Here is a 17,409-nt window from a genome sequence, read left to right as displayed (position 1 = left end):
CATCTGTGCTAATTTGATTTTGTGTTTAAGAGTGTTTTGCCGGGGGCTAGAGAGATAGCTCAGAGCATTGATTGGTCTTCCAGAGGTCCTGAGTTCAATTCCCAGTAACTACATGTTGGCTCACAGCCATCTGTAATGAGATCTAATACCCTCTTCTGGTGTATAGGCAACCATGCAGACAGAACACTATATTTGTAATAAATAAATAAAATCTTAAAAAAAAAAAAAAGAGTGTTCTGCCAAGCCAGGCGGTGGTGGCAAGAGCCTTTAATCCCAGCACTCTGGAGGCAGAGGCAGAGGCAGGCAGATTTCCCAAGTTCAAGGCCAGCATGGTCTACAGAGTGAGTTCCAGGATAGCCAGGGCTACACAGAGAAATCCTGTTTCAAAACCAAATGAAACAAAACAACAGAAAAAGAAAGAAAGAAAGAGAGAGAGAGAGAGAGAGAGAGAGAGAGAGAGAGAGAGAGAGAGAAAGAAAATGAGGGGCAGGAGAGATGAGATAGCTCAGTGGTTAAGAACACTGGCTTCTTTTCCAGAGGACTGAGGTTCAATTCCCAGCACTCACATGGCAGCTCACAACTGTCTGTAACTCCAATTCTAGGGGCCCCGACACCATAGCAAAACACCAATGTACATTGAAAAAAAAAGAAAGAAAGAAAGAAAATGAAAAAATAAAAAGACTATCCAGAGGTGGTTCAGTGGTTAAGAGCATTTGCTGTCATATCTGATGACCTAAGCTGGACCCCCGAACCCACAGGTGACAAGGAAACTGACTCCTGGGAAAGAGGGTTTGCGTGCACAGAGAAGCTTCTTTGAGCTGCCGAGGCGCTAACAATGGACACACAGAAAGACATTCAGCCCCCAAAGCAGCAGCCGATGATATAGATTTGTGGAGAGTGTCACACCGAAAATGAAATAAAGTCCAGGGATCCAATCAGATGCAGAGAATGTGGATACAGAATAATGTACAAGAGGAGGACTAAAAGTTGGTGGTCTTTGATGAAAAGTGGGAATTCAGGAGTGTCTTCATTCATACATTTGCCCCATTGATGTTTCTCTTACGGCTTTTGACTTAGCTTACTTAGGACTACAACTGTAAACCTCTGGTTTCATTTTAGAAATGTGATTGTATTTTGATACTTTGTATAAAGGAATTTTTGGTTTAAAAAAAAGAAAACTGACCCCTGACTTTCCGTCCTGTCCTGCGTTGGTGCACTATAGCACACACGCACCCCCTCAACACTACGACCACATACATAAACAAGGCAGTCTAAAAAAAAAAAAAAAAAAAAAAAAAAGAAGAAGAAAAACTGTCAATAGGTAAACACATAAAAAGAAGGCCCCTTGCTTTGTCTCGGGGGGGGGGGGGGGGTCCTGAATCTTAAGACCTCCACCATGCTGTTGCATTAATACGCATCTTGCCGAGAGGGTGGGTCCACTCTGTGCCTCTCCCTCCCCATCCCCCTCTCCCTCCTCTTTCTCCCTTCTTAAAGGCTAATTCATATAAAATAACCAAATTAAGTAATCAGTGGAAATGGAGGGGCTGTTGTAATCCCCCCACCCAGGGCAGGGACCTGGGTGTACAACCCAGGGCCTCCTGCCTCCCACAGGCCATCCTACACCATCTCTCAGCTCTGAACACCCCCAGAACATCAGGTGCCTTGAGCGTGCCGTTTGGGTTCCTGTCCTGACTTCCTCCAATGATGAACAGTGATGTGCAAGTGTAAGCAGAATAAACTCTTTCCTCCCCAAGTTACTTTTGGTCACAGTGTTTCACCACAGCAATAGAGACCCTAACTAATATGTCTAAAGTCACATTGGCTCTGTGGCCCCAGGAAGGTGACATGCCAGCCTCAAGAGGTAGCACAGCTGGGCGGTGGTGGCTCGCACCTTTAATCCCAGCACTTGGGAGGCAGAGGCAGGCAGATCTCTGTGAGTTCGAGGCCAGCCTGGTCTCCAAAGCGAGTTCCAGGACAGGCACCAAAACTATACAGAGAAACCCTGTCAGAAAAAAAAAAAAAAAAAAAAAAAGGTAGCCCAATGCCTCAGGTTGTTCTCTGTATTGTCATAAACACCATAACCAAAAGTAACTTGGGGAGGGACTGTTGGGTGGTTTCACATCAACTTGACACAAGCTAGAGTCGTCTGAAAGGAGGGAACCTCAATTGAGAAGATGCCTCCATAAGACCTGGCGGTAGGGGGCTGGAGAGATGGCTCAGCGGTTAAGAGCACTGGCTGCTTTTCTGGAGGTCCTGGGTTCAATTCCCAGCACCCACATGGCAGCCCACAACTGTCTGTAACTCCAGTTCTAGGGGATCTGACACTCTCACACCAATGTACATTAAAAAAAAAAAATACTTAGCCGTAGGACATTTCTTTTTTTTCTTTTTTTTTTTTTTAAAAAGATTTTATTTTATTTATTATGTATACAGTGTTCTGCCTGCATGTGTCTTTGCAGGCCAGAAGAGGGCACCAGATCTACTTGCGGGTGGTTGTGAGCCACCATGTGGTTGCTGGGAATTGAACTCAGGACCTCTGGAAGAGCAGTCAGTGCTCTTAACCTCTGAGCCATCTCTCCAGCCCCCGACATTTCTTAATTAATGATTGATGGGGGAGGGCCCAGCCCACTGTGGGTGGTGCCATCCCTGGGCTGCTGGTCCTGGGTTCTATAAGAAAGCAGGTTGAGGGAGCAGGGTATTGCTGTGACTGCCCTGACACATGTTGTTTTGGGGAGGATTGTGGAAGGACTTGGAACTCTGTGCAAGAAAAGCCATTGAGTGTTGAGACCTCAGTGACCTGTTCTATAAGAGCTTGGAAGACAAGAACGTCAAAGGTGCCGGGCGGTGGGGGAGCACGCCTTTAATCCCAGCACTCAGGAGGCAGAGGCAGGAGGATCTCTGTGAGTTTGAGGCCAGCCTGGTCTACAGAGTGAGTTCCAGGACAGACAGGGCTACACAGAGAAACCCTGTCTCAAAAAACCAAAACCAAGAGAGAGACAGAGAGACAGACAGAGACAGAGAGAGAGAGAGAGACAGAGAGAGAGAGAGAGAGAGAGAGAGAGAGAGAGAGAGAGAGAGAGAGAAGCAGCAGCAGTGCTTCCTGGGAGAACATGTGTTCCAGAGGCTGCCAAGGTTGTACCTCATGTTGGCAGCTGAACTTGGTAGTGTTAGCATCACCCAGGTGGTACTGGTTTTGAAGGCCTGAAGGGGTCATGGAGAGCAGCTGAGGCTTGGCACTGGGAGAGGCCAGGAGAGGCCACTGGTGAAGGTGCAGCCTCAGTGGCAGCTGAAGACCCAGGACAGAAGGGGTCAGGGCAGAGAAGTTGAAGCTTGGCACCATGAAGACAGCCTATGAGAAGCTATTGGTGAAAGTGCAGCCAGGTTGCCATAGATGACCCCAGCATTTTGGGGATGCCAGTACCATGGATGACCACCAAGAACAGTAGCAGCAGTGGAGTGGAGCCAGCTGGAACCTAGACGACAGACAAGCTGTGTGTGCTGCAGAGGGCGGAGCCAGAGAAGTGACCCAGGCCCCGTGGAGGAGCCCAGAAGATTGAGAGTGGATCCCAGGCGTTGGATATTGAGTTATTTACACAGCGCAATAACGAACAATGTTTCATTGAGGCAATAGGAAACACTAAGACAGGAAGGAAAGAGTTTATTTCAGATTATAGTTGTAACACATCATGAAGAAAAGTCAGGGCAGGAACCGAGTGGCAGGAACTGAAGCAGAGACCGTGCAGGAACACTGCTTACTGGCTGGCTCTCTCCGGCTTGTGCATTCACTACTGATGTTTTACAATCTTGCATCTAAGCTGTTAACGACCATTATGCAGGATACACAGACAAGGAACTTCCCTTAAGCATTCAGGAGGGTGAAACCCGACAGGGAATTAGCATAGGGAGGATATCAAGGTCAAGGTCAGCAAGCAAGGCAACAGTTACCCCAAATGGGGGCCAGGGCCCTACAGGTCCCCCCCCCCTTTTACTGAAAAATGAGCTTCTGACTTAGGTTGCATGGAACGTCAGCAGGTCACCTTATCCGTCATGGAGACGCCTGCCCAGGCCACACAGGCGCTCTGTCTTAGGTTGGTGAGCGCCCCCCAGGCACTGCCTGTCTCTGAATACTCATTATCATACAGGCTCAATCGTGTGTGAGCTGCAGAGTTAACTGCTGCCAAAGATCTCAAAGTGGCGCTAGGCTTGCAATCTGTGTGTTCGACACAGAAAAGACCAACAGAAGTCCTAACCCACTCATAGCCAGTAGGCTAAAGGTAACTGAGCCATTCCCTTCCTTAAGGAGCAGCCTGCTTTCTTATACAGCCCAGGACCGTCTGCCTAGTGGTAACACCACCCGCAGTGGCTGGGTATTCCCACATCAATCATTAATTAAGAAAATGATCACAGAGTCTTGCCAACAGGCCAATCCAATGGAGGCATTTTCTTAATTGAAGTCCCCTCTTCCCAGATGACCCTGGCTTGTGTCAAGTTGGAAAAAAACAAAAACGAAAACAAAAACAACAACTAACCAAGACATCCAGGCTGGCCTCGAACTTATTATGTAGCTGAGGTCATCACCTTGAACTTCTGATTCTCTTGTTTCCACTTTTCCCATGGCAGGTGAGTGCCACCACCATGCTTGGGTCTTCCGTGCTGGGGATCGAACCCAGGGCTTGGTGTATGCTAGGCAAGCGCTCTACCTACCTAGCTACGCCACCGTCCCCTAGGCAGCTTATGGTCAAGCACAAACACACACAGACCTCATCAGTAGCTCGACTGTGGGCGTTCGTAACCTCGGTGTCACCTAAGATCCTAGTCAGAGCGACGAACGAAAGGGCTTGTACTCAAGCCCTCGTAAGGCTTGCCCGTTGTACATGCCCCTTCTCACTGACGGAGCCATCTCGCTGGGCCACCGGTGGAGTTTTGTCCAGGCTGCCTCCATAGATCACAGGAAACACAGTGAAGGGACACCAGCCCACTGGAGCATGCAGCTCTGGCAGGCCTTGCCCCGCCCCCACTCCCTCTGCCTTGCTAAAAACAGATCACACTCCTCAAGCTAGCCACCAAGGTCTATCCCTTATTTGGCCTTCCTCCTCCGGAGGCTGACTACCAAGGTCCAGCTATCAAAGTACTGGAGCCCAGCCATCAAAAGTCCCCTTTGGCTGCCCTAATTAACATGCCCGGTTAAAACAATGCCTCTGAGTTCAAGGCCAGCCTGGTCTACAGAGAAAGTTCCAGGACCACACAGTGAAACCCTGTCTCGAAAACCCCAAAACCAAACCAAACCAACCAAATAAGTAAAATGAAAACCTCATCCTACCACGGGGTTTCCTCTTGTCCCTTTAATAAACCGCCATTTTTCCTATGTGACTCGTCTGTCTCCTCTCCATCCAGAGGCGGTCCTTTGTCCCCCTCTCCCTCATCCCCTGTCTCCTGTCTTTGTCCCTCTGGGGTAAATCTCCTTGGTGCTGAGGACTTGGTCTTGGAGTGGGGGGTCCTGATTGTTTTCTTCTCACACAGCCCCAAGGACTCCTCATCTTCCTGTGAATAGACCATTAGCAAGATGTGAAAATGGAAAACAATGCCACTGCTCTCACTGAAGATTTTGGTATTTGAAAATACATTTTCCCACTGCTGGGGGTGGGGTGGGCGTAGCTCAGTGGTAGAGAACTTGACCAACATGCACGAGGTCCTAGGTTCTACTCCCTATCTTGGGAAAAAGTAAAATACATTCTCCCCAGGTTTATGTCTATCTTAACTTGTAAATGGGATACACCCCCTCCCCACACACACCACAACTATTTTTGTGGTGCTGGGGATGGAATTTAGGGCCTCCTCCACGACAGTCCCTCACCCTCACTCTACCATTGAACTGTATCCCCAGCCTTTCACTGGAGGATTCTAGGCAAACCTCTCCCACTGAGGTATGCCACAGCCAACTCCACTAGGTGGATTCTAGTTACACTAAGTCACATACACACAGCTTTGGCTGTCCTGGAACTCACTCTGTAGACCAGGCTGGCCTGAACTCACAGAAATCTGCCTGCCTCTGCCTCCCGAGTGGTGGGATTAAAGGCGTGCGCCACCACCGCCTGGCTTTTTTTTTTTTTTTTTTTTTTTTTTGACAGAGGATCTTTGTAGCCCTGTCTGACCTGGACCTTGCTAGCTTCCAGCCTGATTTATTTGTCTATTTTAAAATATATTTCTCAGCTTTCAATTTCAAATATGGCAATATTCATTACCTTGCAGATCAAAAACTTCTGGAGTCTCATAAAAATACAAAGAAACTGGGCAAAAAGTGTGCGAAGTGCCGAGTTGTGCAGAATTTAGCTGCCTTGGAATATGAAGCATGCTGGGAATTTATTTGCTCCCAAAGCTACATGTGTCCTTAGACACACAACTCTACTCTCAGAGTCACAAACCTGTAGACACATGCTCCATTTCGGTGTGTGTGGTGTGTGTGTGTGTGTGTGTGTGTGTGTGTGTGTGTGTCCCCGTGTCCGTCCCATCTGTGACCCGGGAGGTCCTGCTGCAGCTGCCGAGCCTCCTAGCAGCTGTGTGTTCCAGCATTGGCTCCAAAGGAAGGTTTGAGAAATCCCGAGGGAGGGCCGGGGGCAGGGCCGGGGGCAGGGCTGGCAAAGGGAGGTGGGAAGGGAATGTGTGTGGGGGAGTCCTTCCCATCGCATTCCTCTCTCTTCCCAGCTTAGACTGACACGTGAGCAAGCAAGGCCGGGGCGGGGAGGAGCTGGGGCGTCAGTCCAGTTTCTGTGTTTCCGGCCTCCCGCTGGCAGAATTCTGCAGGAAGGTCTCAGCGTGGATGAGGCCCACCAGGGAAAGAGCAGGATGGGAGGTGGTGGCCTGAAAGGCCATGAGACTTCTCCCCGCTTCCGTCTTTCTGAGTCTGAGTCTCCCTATGCGTAGCCCTGGCTAGCCTGGAACTCGGTATGTGTAGACCAGGCTGGTCTCACACTCACAGAATTCCTCCTGTGCTGGGATTAAGGGCGTGCGTCACCACGTCTGTCAGATTCTTGAGATAGTTCAAAGGTATTGCTGGCGGGATTGGCTGGCGACTGGAGCTGGGTGTAGCAGAGCGCAGCACGGGGAGCTGGCGACAACTCGCAAGGCCTTTGCTGGGGAGGAGGAAGTTTGGTAGTGTAGTCGAAGTTCCGTCTGGGATCGCCAGAGGGCACCCGAAGGTCAGAGGACAGCTTCCAGCGTGGTATGCCAGGCAAGCTAGCCCAGGAGCTTCCGGGCGATTCCCGTCTCTGCCTGGCTTCTCGCAGTAGGGTCGCCGGGATTACAGGTTGCATTTGGCTTTGTTCATGGGTTCTGGGGATCAGGTTTTCAGGCTTGCATGCCTGGCAAACACTACTGGGATTAGAGGTGTGCTCCACCACACTGTATTGGGTCCTGGAGCTCGAACCCAGAGCTTCATGAACACAAGGCCAGTGCTCTAGCATCTGAGCATGCCAGTCCCTAGACTTATTATTTGTTGTTGTTGTTTTGAGACAGGAGCTCACTATGTCACCCTGGCTGGCCTTGAACTCACAGAGATCCACCTGCCTCTGCTTCCTGAATGATGGGATTACAGTTGTGTGTCACCACTGTGGTGATATATTGTGTATCAAATAAAGCTTGCCTGAGGACCAGAGGACACAGCCAGTCACTAGATTACAACATAGAGGCCAGACAGTGGTGGTGGTACACACCTTTAATCCTAGCACTCGGGAGGCAGAGATCCGTCTGGATCTGTGAGTTCAAAGCCACCCTGGACTATATGAGATTGATTCAGTCTAGGCGAGGAAACAGAGCCAGGCAGTGGTGGCAGACACCTTTAATTCCAGCACTTGAGATCTCATGCTTTTGCTACCAGTATTTGGAAAGCACATATGCCATTAATACCAGCACTAGGAAGGAAGTGAAATGGATGGGCAGAGAGAGGTATATAAGGCGTGAGGTATATAAGCCCCTTTTGGCTGAGGACTCAGAGGCTTGCAGTCAGAGGATCTGGAGATAGGATCTCGCCTTCCATATGGCCTGAGGATTCAGTAGTGGTGAGAAGTTTCTCTAGTGCCTTATTCCTTTGTCTCTCTGATCTTTCAGCATTTACCCCAATACCTGGCTCCGGGTTTTTATTATAAGACCCTGTAGGATTCATGCAACACACCACAGTCAAATTTATTGATTTTTAAATTTTTACTTATTAATTTCAATTTTATGCATTTGGGTGTTTTGCCTGTGAACCATTTGCATGCCCTCAGAGCCCAGAAGGCATTGAATCACCTGGATCTGGAGTTACAGACATCTGTGAGCTGCCATGTGGGTGCTGGGAATCCAACCTGGGTCCTCCAGAAGAGCAGCCAGTGCTCTGAACCAAGGAACCATGTCTCCAGATCTGAGGTTTATTTTTATTATTTTTATTTATGTATGCGTGTGTAAAAGTTTGTCACGTGCGCAATGCCTTCGGAGGCCAGGAGAAGGCATCAGATCCCCGCGGGGAAGTGAGCGCCCAGCATGGGTGCCAGGAACCTCAGGTCTTCTGCAAGAACAGCAAGTGCTTCTTACCTCCGAGAGGCCTCTCCAGCCTCGACTGATTGATTGTATATGTGTGTACAAGTCAGAGGGAGTCCATTCCATCGTCTACCACGTGGGTCCTAGGGACTGAACTCAGGATGTCAGGAGGATTGGCAAGCACTTTCACCTGCTGATCAATAACTAACCCTCTGGTTGCTATTTTTTGAGACAAAGTTTTGTGTAACCAAAGCTGGCCTCAAATTGATGCTCCTCCTGCCCAGCCTCCCCAGTGCCAAGATTACAGACGCCTGGCACCCGGCGCTCAGCCTTAATTTATTAATTTCCTTTGTCTATAAAGCTCCGTGTGGCCTGGCCCCTGACCTCCCGTCGTTAACCAAGTGGCAGGTAGTAGGGTGGGGGGTAGGGGGTGATGGTGGTGGTGGATGGATGAATTGTCCAACTGAGAAAGGGGGAATGACAGTAGTCATCCCCCTCCTCGGATGCCACGTGAGACACTTTGATTCTAGGCCCAGTTTTTAGAACATGCTTCCTCCCAGGCTCCCAGACCCAGGTCACTTCTTCAGATGCCGCTTTCTTCACAGAAAGTCCCCAACCTTGACTTCAGTACTCCGCACGCAGCAGGGCAGGACAATGCTCTGCTGACCCCTGGTGGCCACAGGGAACAAGGCAACTCATTCTCTGCAGGCTCGGACTGATGCCAATCCTGGCATCTCCTGCACCGGTTCTTACAGGTGCATGCGATTGATACTCAACGGAGTCTGTTGCTTGGACCTTCAAGATGCGCAGAACCCCATTTCTCCTTTCAATGCTCACATTCCCACTGTGTGCTAATTCAGTCAGCTCTCAGCTCAGCACCCCAGGCTGGGATTCACTCAAATCTTCTCCGGCTTGGGCTCTGATATTCTCTATCCCTGGTTACTGACGTTCTTAGTTATTTTTGAGATCAGGTTTCAAATTGCCCTTAAACTCAGAGTCCTCCTGCCTCAGCCTTTTGATTGTGGGGATTATGGGCATAAGCTTCCATATTTGGTTTAAGACTGTGCTGTTCATTATGGAATATTTTGGCACTTCTTTGCTGTGCTGAGGATTGAACCCATAGCCTTCTTTCTGCCTTGTGCATGCTAGGCAAACTCTACTACCGAGCTAGACCCCTAGCCCCTCACTTGGGGATTCTAGGTATATGCTCTACCATTTAACATCCCCAGCCCTTTCTATTACTTTTTATTGGGAGACACAGTCTTGTTAAGTCCCAAGCAGGCCTGGAAAAGGTACTTCTCTTGTCTCAGCCCGAGTAGCTAGGCTGACTGGCCTGTAACATCAGGCTTGGCTATTTTTCTTTTCATGGATTTATTTTAAAATCATGTGTATGTTACATGTGAGTACAGGAGCTGATGGAGGACAGAAGAGCAAGAACCGGTAGTTAGCAGCCTGCTGTAGGTGCTGGAAACTGAACTCGGGTCCTCTGCAAGAGCAGTCTATGCTCTTAACCACTGAGCCATCTCTCTGGCCCCGATTGTGTGTTCTTTCTTCTCCTGGTCCCTTCCTCTTCACTTCCCCATGGAGGCCTTCTTGAAGGCCCACTGGTCTGCTTGGTCACAGCAGGCATACACACAGCTGGAGTTGCAGCTGACATGGAGGCTTGCTTCTTCCATTGGGAGTGGGCTCTGGGTAGGCAGAGCTGTGCCTGTGCTCCCTGGGGCCTGGCACATACATGCTCTGGGATTCTGGATTAAATGGGTGGAGACTACCTAAATAATCCTAAGTCAAGTACATTAGAGAAGCTTCCCAGCCAGGGGTGGGTGAGTTGCCTACCTGCAATCCCAGAACCTGGGAAGGTAGAGGCAGGAGAATCAATTCAAGGTTACTTTAAGATATATATTGAGATCCTGGCCAACATGGGCTCTACCAGATTAAAAAACAAAAAGAACTCGTGGGAATCACTTCTCTCCTTCCACTGTGAGTGTCCCAAGGATCAAACGCAGGTCCTCAGGGCTTGGTGGTAAAATGCCTTTACCCTATGAGCCACTTCACCAGCCTGGACTAAGGTGAGGGCATTCTGGATGAGCAGACAAGCCACAGACATGCCTCCAGAACTCTGGACTAAAGTGAGGGCATTCTGGATGAGCAGACAAGCCACAGACATGCCTCCAGAACTCTGGACTCGGGTGAGTGGTGCCTTACACCTGTCACCTCAGTACTCAGGAAGCTGAGGCAGGAGGGTTGCATGGAATACAGAAATCTAGGCTACTATTATATCTTGGGGCTGGAGATGGTTTAGTGGCCCAGAGTGCTTATACAGAAGATCAGAATCCTCTTCCCAGCACCTATGTGAGACAGCTTAACGACTCTTCCAGTTCCAGGGGATCCTATGCCCTCTTCTGGATTCCACAGGTACTGCATTTACCCACAAACATTTGTATAAAAATCTTTCATATCATGTCTCAAAAAACTAAAACTTAGAGCCGGGCGGTGGTGGCGCACGCCTTTAATCCCAGCACTCGGGAGGCAGAGCCAGGCGGATCTCTGTGAGTTCGAAGCCAGCCTGGGCTACCAAGTGAGTTCCAGGAAAGGCGCAAAGCTACACAGAGAAACCCTGTCTCGAAAAACCAAAAAAAAAAAAAAAAAAAAAAACCACCTAAAACTTAGGGCTGGAGAGATGACTCAGGGGTTAAGAAAGCTTGCTACTTTTGCAGAGGACCCAAGTTCAGTTTATCAGGTAGCTCACAACTGCTTGTAACTCACACTTAGCAGAGGTAATGGCTAGGTTGGTTGGTTGGAGGCTGCCTGAAGGTGTCTCCCCATCTGATGGTGGGACCATGTCTGTTATGGTCACAAGGCTGAGGAGAGACATCTTGTATGAAAAGTTTCTGAGCCCCTGCCATAGGAAAAACCAAGTTGAGCAGTGGTAGCTCACATCTTTAATGCCAGCACTCAGGAGGCAGAGGCAGATGGATCTGAGTTCAAGGCCAGCATGGACTACAGACTTCCAGGACAGCCAGGAATTACAGAGAAACCCTGTCTCAAGAACAAAAACCAAACCAAACAAAAAACAACCAAAAAACACAAAACCCTAAAACCTAAAAAAACCAACCAAACAACAACAAAACCCCAAAACCCCAAACAAAACCCACCCCACCCAAAACCAAACCACTGGTCTCTGAGTAGCACCTGGGAGGTAGAGATCACACAACTAACAAGTAAGGTAGATCCAGCATGGATGATTGTGTGTGCACATGGGCACACACACACACACAACAGGGTCCCCCTCTACAGCCCAAGCTGACCTTACTTGCAATCCTCCTGCCTCAGTACACCCAGTCCTAGGATTACAGGGGTGGGTGGGAATGCTTTTGGTGGTGGTTTCTTTGGAAGGCGGCCACACCTGCCCTTGTAGATGGTTTAACTGGCTGACTCCATGGACTGGCATCTCACCTAGGCCAGTGGGGGGGCCAACCTTCAGACTTCCGTCCTGGGGACACTGGTGCAGAGGGTGACTGGAGGACAGGTTGTCCCTAGCTGACCCCCAGGCTGCGCTGGAGACTGCAGCCCCTTCATATCTCTCAGGCCTGTGTTTTTATTTTTTATTTTAACAAGATTGATTTATTAACTATGGTACATATCACATAAGGCCTTTTCATTTTTTTACACCATTCCCATTGAGACAAGTACAATACTTTGTGGCAAATACATGATTTTAAAAAACAAAACCAAACAAAAACACCTCTGTCAGAGAGGCCTTGGCTGCCAGGACGGCCGCCCATGCACTAAACAGGCAGGAGCCTCGGAAACCCAGGACTTGTTTAAAAAAAAAAAAAAAAAAAAAAAAAGGCCTGGCAATGAGGCAGACATTCCCGCCGCCGCCGCCGCCTAGAGAGGTCCTGGCTCGAGCTGCCACGACACAGCAAATCACTGTCACACTCGCTTTACAGACAGGTTTCCACTTTTGCTGCAAAACACAAGTTTGGGCCCACGGCCAGACTACTAATACACTTCAATACCATTCAGGTTCCTGTTCGTTCTCAGGAAACAAAATATTTGTTAATCCAACACATCTAAAGATCATAAAACATGTGAAAATACAAGTACCAGAAAAAGGAGCCGACAGCAGCACTATTCCAAATTTTCAAACAAGTTTTATTCCCATACAATCCCGAGACGTTTCCTTTGCTTAAAATGTACACAGGGAACATGATTCTTTAATGTGAACAATAACTTATGTCCTGGCTCCACTACTTGGGTGGCTTCATGGCTGGGGTGGAAGGAAAGGGACCATCTAGGCCTCTAGCCCTGACCTCTCTGTGGCATCCTTAGCTGGCACAGCCCCCGCCCCTCCCATGCACATGTGGTGGATGTGGAATGGAGAACCACCCCTCCTGGACCTGCCATCTGTAGATGACCTTGGAGAAGGAGAGCTGCAGCTGGCCCACTGTGAAGTCTTAGAGTCCGGGGGCAGAGTACAAGGTACCCCGTGGGGTCCTCACTCAAGGGGGTGCAGGCACAGATCACAAGAGGGCTCACCCCACGTAGTGGTAGACAGTGTGAAGGTTCTGGAAGTCTGTTGCTGTCGCCGCCTGCCTCTCCTGGGGAAAATGGAGAGCACAGGGACAGACACAGCACCAGACCTTCCCATGTCCCTTCAAAGGCCGAGATGCGAAGGGTGAGACAGTGCAGGTCTGTCTACCACCCAATGAATGTGCAGCACAAAACCCAGCCCTGGGAGCTCTGGTGGTGTTGGGTGGCACTAGGCTGATGTCACCTCCAGGGCTGCTTTCCAGGTAGGGCAGCAGCTGACCTGGTCACCCACCCAAGCCCTGAGTGCTCTCTCTTCTGTAGGGCCCCAGGACGCCTTGCCATGGTCACTCAGTGCCTCAAGCAGCAGGAGTAAAGTGCTCCGGCCTGGTGTTTAAGGTGAGGATCCAGGCGGGGCTCTACTGGCCGTGTACCTGCCTCTCAGTCCGCCCCTCAGTGCTGACATTACATACAGGCACATGCAGCAGCCTCAGACAGGTGGCCTGGGTCGGAACTCTGTTCATCTCCTTCAAGACCCAACACAGAAGCTACTGAACGGAAGCCATTTCAATAGCATGGGGCTCAGGGCGTGAAGTCAGGGCTGGGGACTGTCTTTGACCTTGGTGAACACAACACACATTATGTTCCTGCTGACCCCAGGCCTACAGCACCCAACACAGACCTTCAGGAGGGAAACCAGTTACGTAGACCACGTGTGTACCTTGGGTTTGGTCTGGTCTTGGAGATTACACTTTGCAGGGGCAGCGTAGTGTCTGCAAGCACCTTAGGTTGCCAAGTACTAGACAGGGAGACAGCCAGCTTCTCTAGGGCAGGACCCTTGGCCAAGGGCCGGTCATCCTGCCCTACAGAGGACAAGGCAGGGTGGGAGTCCACCCGGGGACCCTGGGAACACCCCACATGCTATTTCTAAAGTGCAACGGTAAGACCCAGGGCAGTGCTGTGCGACCCGTGCCTCCTACGCCCAGGGAACCTTAGTGTCAGGTTTCATGGCCCAGTGCTAAGATTAAAGGAGGAGGCAGAGGCAGGAGCCGACTAGGGCTGCCCCATCAGGAGCAGAGTGGGGAGGCTGCTGGGGTAGGGCGGGGTGGTGACAAGCCAGGCATGGTGCCTCTGCCTGGGAACAAGATCCTCTGCATGTAACCAGACGCTCCTTTCTGGAAGGTGCCATACCTGCCCATGTCCCAGATACCCTTGCTGGTCACATCTACAGCATGGGATGAAATGACCCCACTTCAACACCAAGCATGCCAACCTGGGTGCTGCTGTGTGTACACACCTGCAGTGTTTCTATGTAGTGTTTCTATAGTGTGCTGGTTAGCAGTAGGGGTAGGGACCTCGCCAACAATCCCTCCAAAGGCTCTGTCTTCTCCGGGGGTGGGTCTATGGGGGCCCAGGGGGTTTGCAGTCACTGCCCAGGTGTCCTTCCTTTGCTGTTACACACAGACAAGGGGGCTTTTTACCCAGTGGCCACCTGGCAGGCGGAAGTGGAGACTTGAGGTCTGTTTTCTTCCCGTGCTTTCTGCCTTTCTGTCTCTGTGGGGGGGGGGGGGGGTCCATCTTTCTTCCAGTGTTCCTTTGCTGCACAGAATGGATCAGAAGCCTGGGAAGGGGTTGGAGGGAAAGCCACGCACTAGGTCTAGGCACAAAGCTCTCGTCTTGCTGTGCTGATGGGCCATGCCAGTGCCCCAGCGTGGACTGTGGGGTAGCGGAGCCAGAGCCCACGTTTCCAAGGACCCCTTTGCAGGTGTGTGTAGGTACAGAAAATGAGAGAGGACAAACTGTGAAGTGTCGTCCTCTTTAGAGGGGCCAGCCCTGCTGGGGTATAACCTCTGCCCCTGGCAGAGGCTGGGTGCTGTCCCGACGTTGGGGCCCTGACGCTGGTGCAGGCAGACAGGCTGGGCAAGGGGTCCAGGGAGCAGTGCGGGTGCTGGGCCACTGAATGGTCAGTTCAGTCCTCAGAGTGGCCAGGCCAAGGGCAGGGCCCCACAGCCTGCCACAGCCAGTGCCGGGTGAAGAGCAGGCTGCAGGGTGCTCGACTGCCCAGCCATGGTGGACCCTGGCTAGTGACACCACTGAAGTCTTAAAAAGGCGCTTGGCTGCGACCTCCACCCCCGAGGACCTGATTTTGTTCAAGGCCAAGTGCCACCCTGTCAAGAAGACAACTGGTTTTCTTGCCTCCTGGACTGTGGTGGCTCACAGCGTGTGCTCGGCTTGGAGCTGAGAGGAGAGCAGTGGCTGCATTGGGGACTGAGGGGTTGGAGGAGGTGACTGGGGAGGCGACGGCTGACTGGTAGCAGGTGTAGAGGTGAGGAAGGGGACAGTGGGAGCCACAGCTGACGGGGAGCCAGGTGCAGCCCCTGGAGGCTCGCTGATGGGCCGGTTGTAGAAGAAGAAGGGGCACTGCTGGATGAAGAGCTCGATGATGGTTTGGTAGGAGCGTGTGGCTGTGAGCGCGTCCATGCTGCTGAAGTCGGGCCGCATCAGGGTGGGCCAGAAGCAGATGGACAGGTTTTCACTGGTCATAAGATTCACCTTGTTGTTGTGGCTGACTCTGTAGGTGACAGCACAGCCAGGTCAGATCTGCACAGGGCTTCCCTGCCTCCTAGCCCTTGGCCTGATCCTGCCACTAGCTCTAAGGAGCTGCAGGGTCCAGAGGTTGAGGACACATGGAGGCCGGCCCCACATGCTCCTGGAAGGTGCAGTGCACAGACCATCAACCAGAGTGGTGGTGATGTTTGGGATGAGCAGGGAGTTAGTGCATGGTTCCAAAAACTACCGTCTGCCAACAGGCTCACCATGAGCGGACAAACCTTCTGTTCCCAGGCCCCTCCTGATATGTGTTCTGCCTCACACCAGTCCACCGGAGACATGGACAAGGAGCAGCTGTGAGAAGCTCTTGAAATTTTTGCTTCTGTGAAGTTTCTAAAGGCAATAGCACCTGCCAGAACGGCGCCCCCCCCACCCCCATGGGCTTGGAGTCTGAGCCAGAATGGAAACTAAGGATGCCAAGGGCCCCAGCTATGCCACTGGCCACTGCAGCAGAGGGTGGGCCCTGCTGGCCTTCTCCCTCAGTTAACTAACTCAAGATGCCTGTTTATTACAGGAGGGAAACCACCCAGCAGCATGGAACCTACTTGTTCAGGTGGGAGATGACGTATTTGAAGACTTCGTGGTTTTCCTTTGGGAATTTCTTCAGCACCTCCTTAAGGGCATGTAACTTCTGTTCTCGGTCGTTGATTTCTGAGAGAGAAAACCAAAGGCTTTCAGGGCTGCGTTTGGTGAGTGTTCTGGAGGTGTAAAGTAGCTGTGAAGCAGCAGGTAGATGTGTGGCTGGCGGCCACCCCAGGTGTACTTTCTGACAGCTCTATCCCACCCTTATGCCCAGAGCCTGCATCCATGGCTGCACACCTGGACTGGGGTCCAGGCCACTTCTATGTCCCAGGCCTCTACTGAAGGACAGTACTGTATGCCTGGGCTTCCTGCCCCCCTTCTGCCCCCCAAGATGAACCATCCACAGACTCTACCATAAAGAACACCATTCTTTGCTCATCGGTTGCCCCTGGAGACAGGCACCCCGATGCAGAAAGACTGTTTGCTTCCTGGCCAGACGGGAGGAGGGTACTGTCACCCACCCACACTGACAGACCATGGAAGGAGGGGTCTGCCACAAGACCGGGGCTCTGTCCTTCCCTGCAGACATGAGGAGCTTTGCACATGGTGCTGTGGAGGGGTGGACGCAGACAGTGGGCGATTCTTATGCAGCTCATCAAAGGGACCACATGCCCCTGTTCTTACTGCCGCCCACTGTGCCCACTGAGGATTCAATGTGCTGTGACAGGAAGCATGTCATCCATGCCACACCAGGTCAGTCATCTCTACAATCTGCACTGTTCTGAGGATAGGAAACAAGGGAACAGACAGAAACTCTGTGGAACAAGGATCTGAACTGACCAGCTGCGGAACTGAGCTGAGTTTGGCGCATTCTGACAGGGAGGCAAAAATGGTCCAGACTCCATCCAGAGTGACACCTGGTCAACCCAGTTCCTCTGCACATGGAAAGACATCTTTGTGGCCACTGAAGTATGGGGGGGCAGTGGCTAGTAGAGTGGCTTATGGGTAAAAGGCACCATCTGCTAAGTCTGATGACCTGAGCTGGGACTCACAGGGTAGAAAAAACTGACTCCTATAATACATCTGGTGACCTCCACTTGCACGAACATGCCTAAACACATACACGAGCCCTTAAGACAAAACAAAAACAGACTACAATGGCCTTAGTTTGTTTGGGGCACTGTCTCCTTGGACACTGATCAAACTCCTGGTGGTTCAGAGACTCTCGCACTA

General features: G+C 51.0%; 1 protein-coding gene across 1 annotated transcript in view; it reads right to left on the bottom strand.

Moving 5' to 3' along the window:
- Positions 1 to 14,616: 14,616 nt before the first annotated feature.
- Positions 14,617 to 17,409, bottom strand: part of Arhgap35 (Rho GTPase activating protein 35) — a 113,010-nt gene continuing 110,217 nt past the window's right edge. Inside the window, exons 6-7 of the mRNA XM_059281218.1 lie at positions 16,200 to 16,305; positions 14,617 to 15,616 (exon numbers count right to left, since the gene is read on the bottom strand). Of these exons, the coding sequence (XP_059137201.1) occupies positions 15,259 to 15,616; positions 16,200 to 16,305 (464 nt within the window). The 3' untranslated portion in view covers positions 14,617 to 15,258. The remainder of the gene's footprint in view (positions 15,617 to 16,199; positions 16,306 to 17,409) is intronic.

Source organism: Peromyscus eremicus, chromosome 1, assembly GCF_949786415.1.
Source record: "Peromyscus eremicus chromosome 1, PerEre_H2_v1, whole genome shotgun sequence".
NCBI classification, from domain to species: Eukaryota; Metazoa; Chordata; class Mammalia; order Rodentia; family Cricetidae; genus Peromyscus; species Peromyscus eremicus.
The sequence above is the reverse complement of the archived record's forward strand: the minus strand, read 5'-3'. Positions and strand labels throughout refer to the sequence as shown.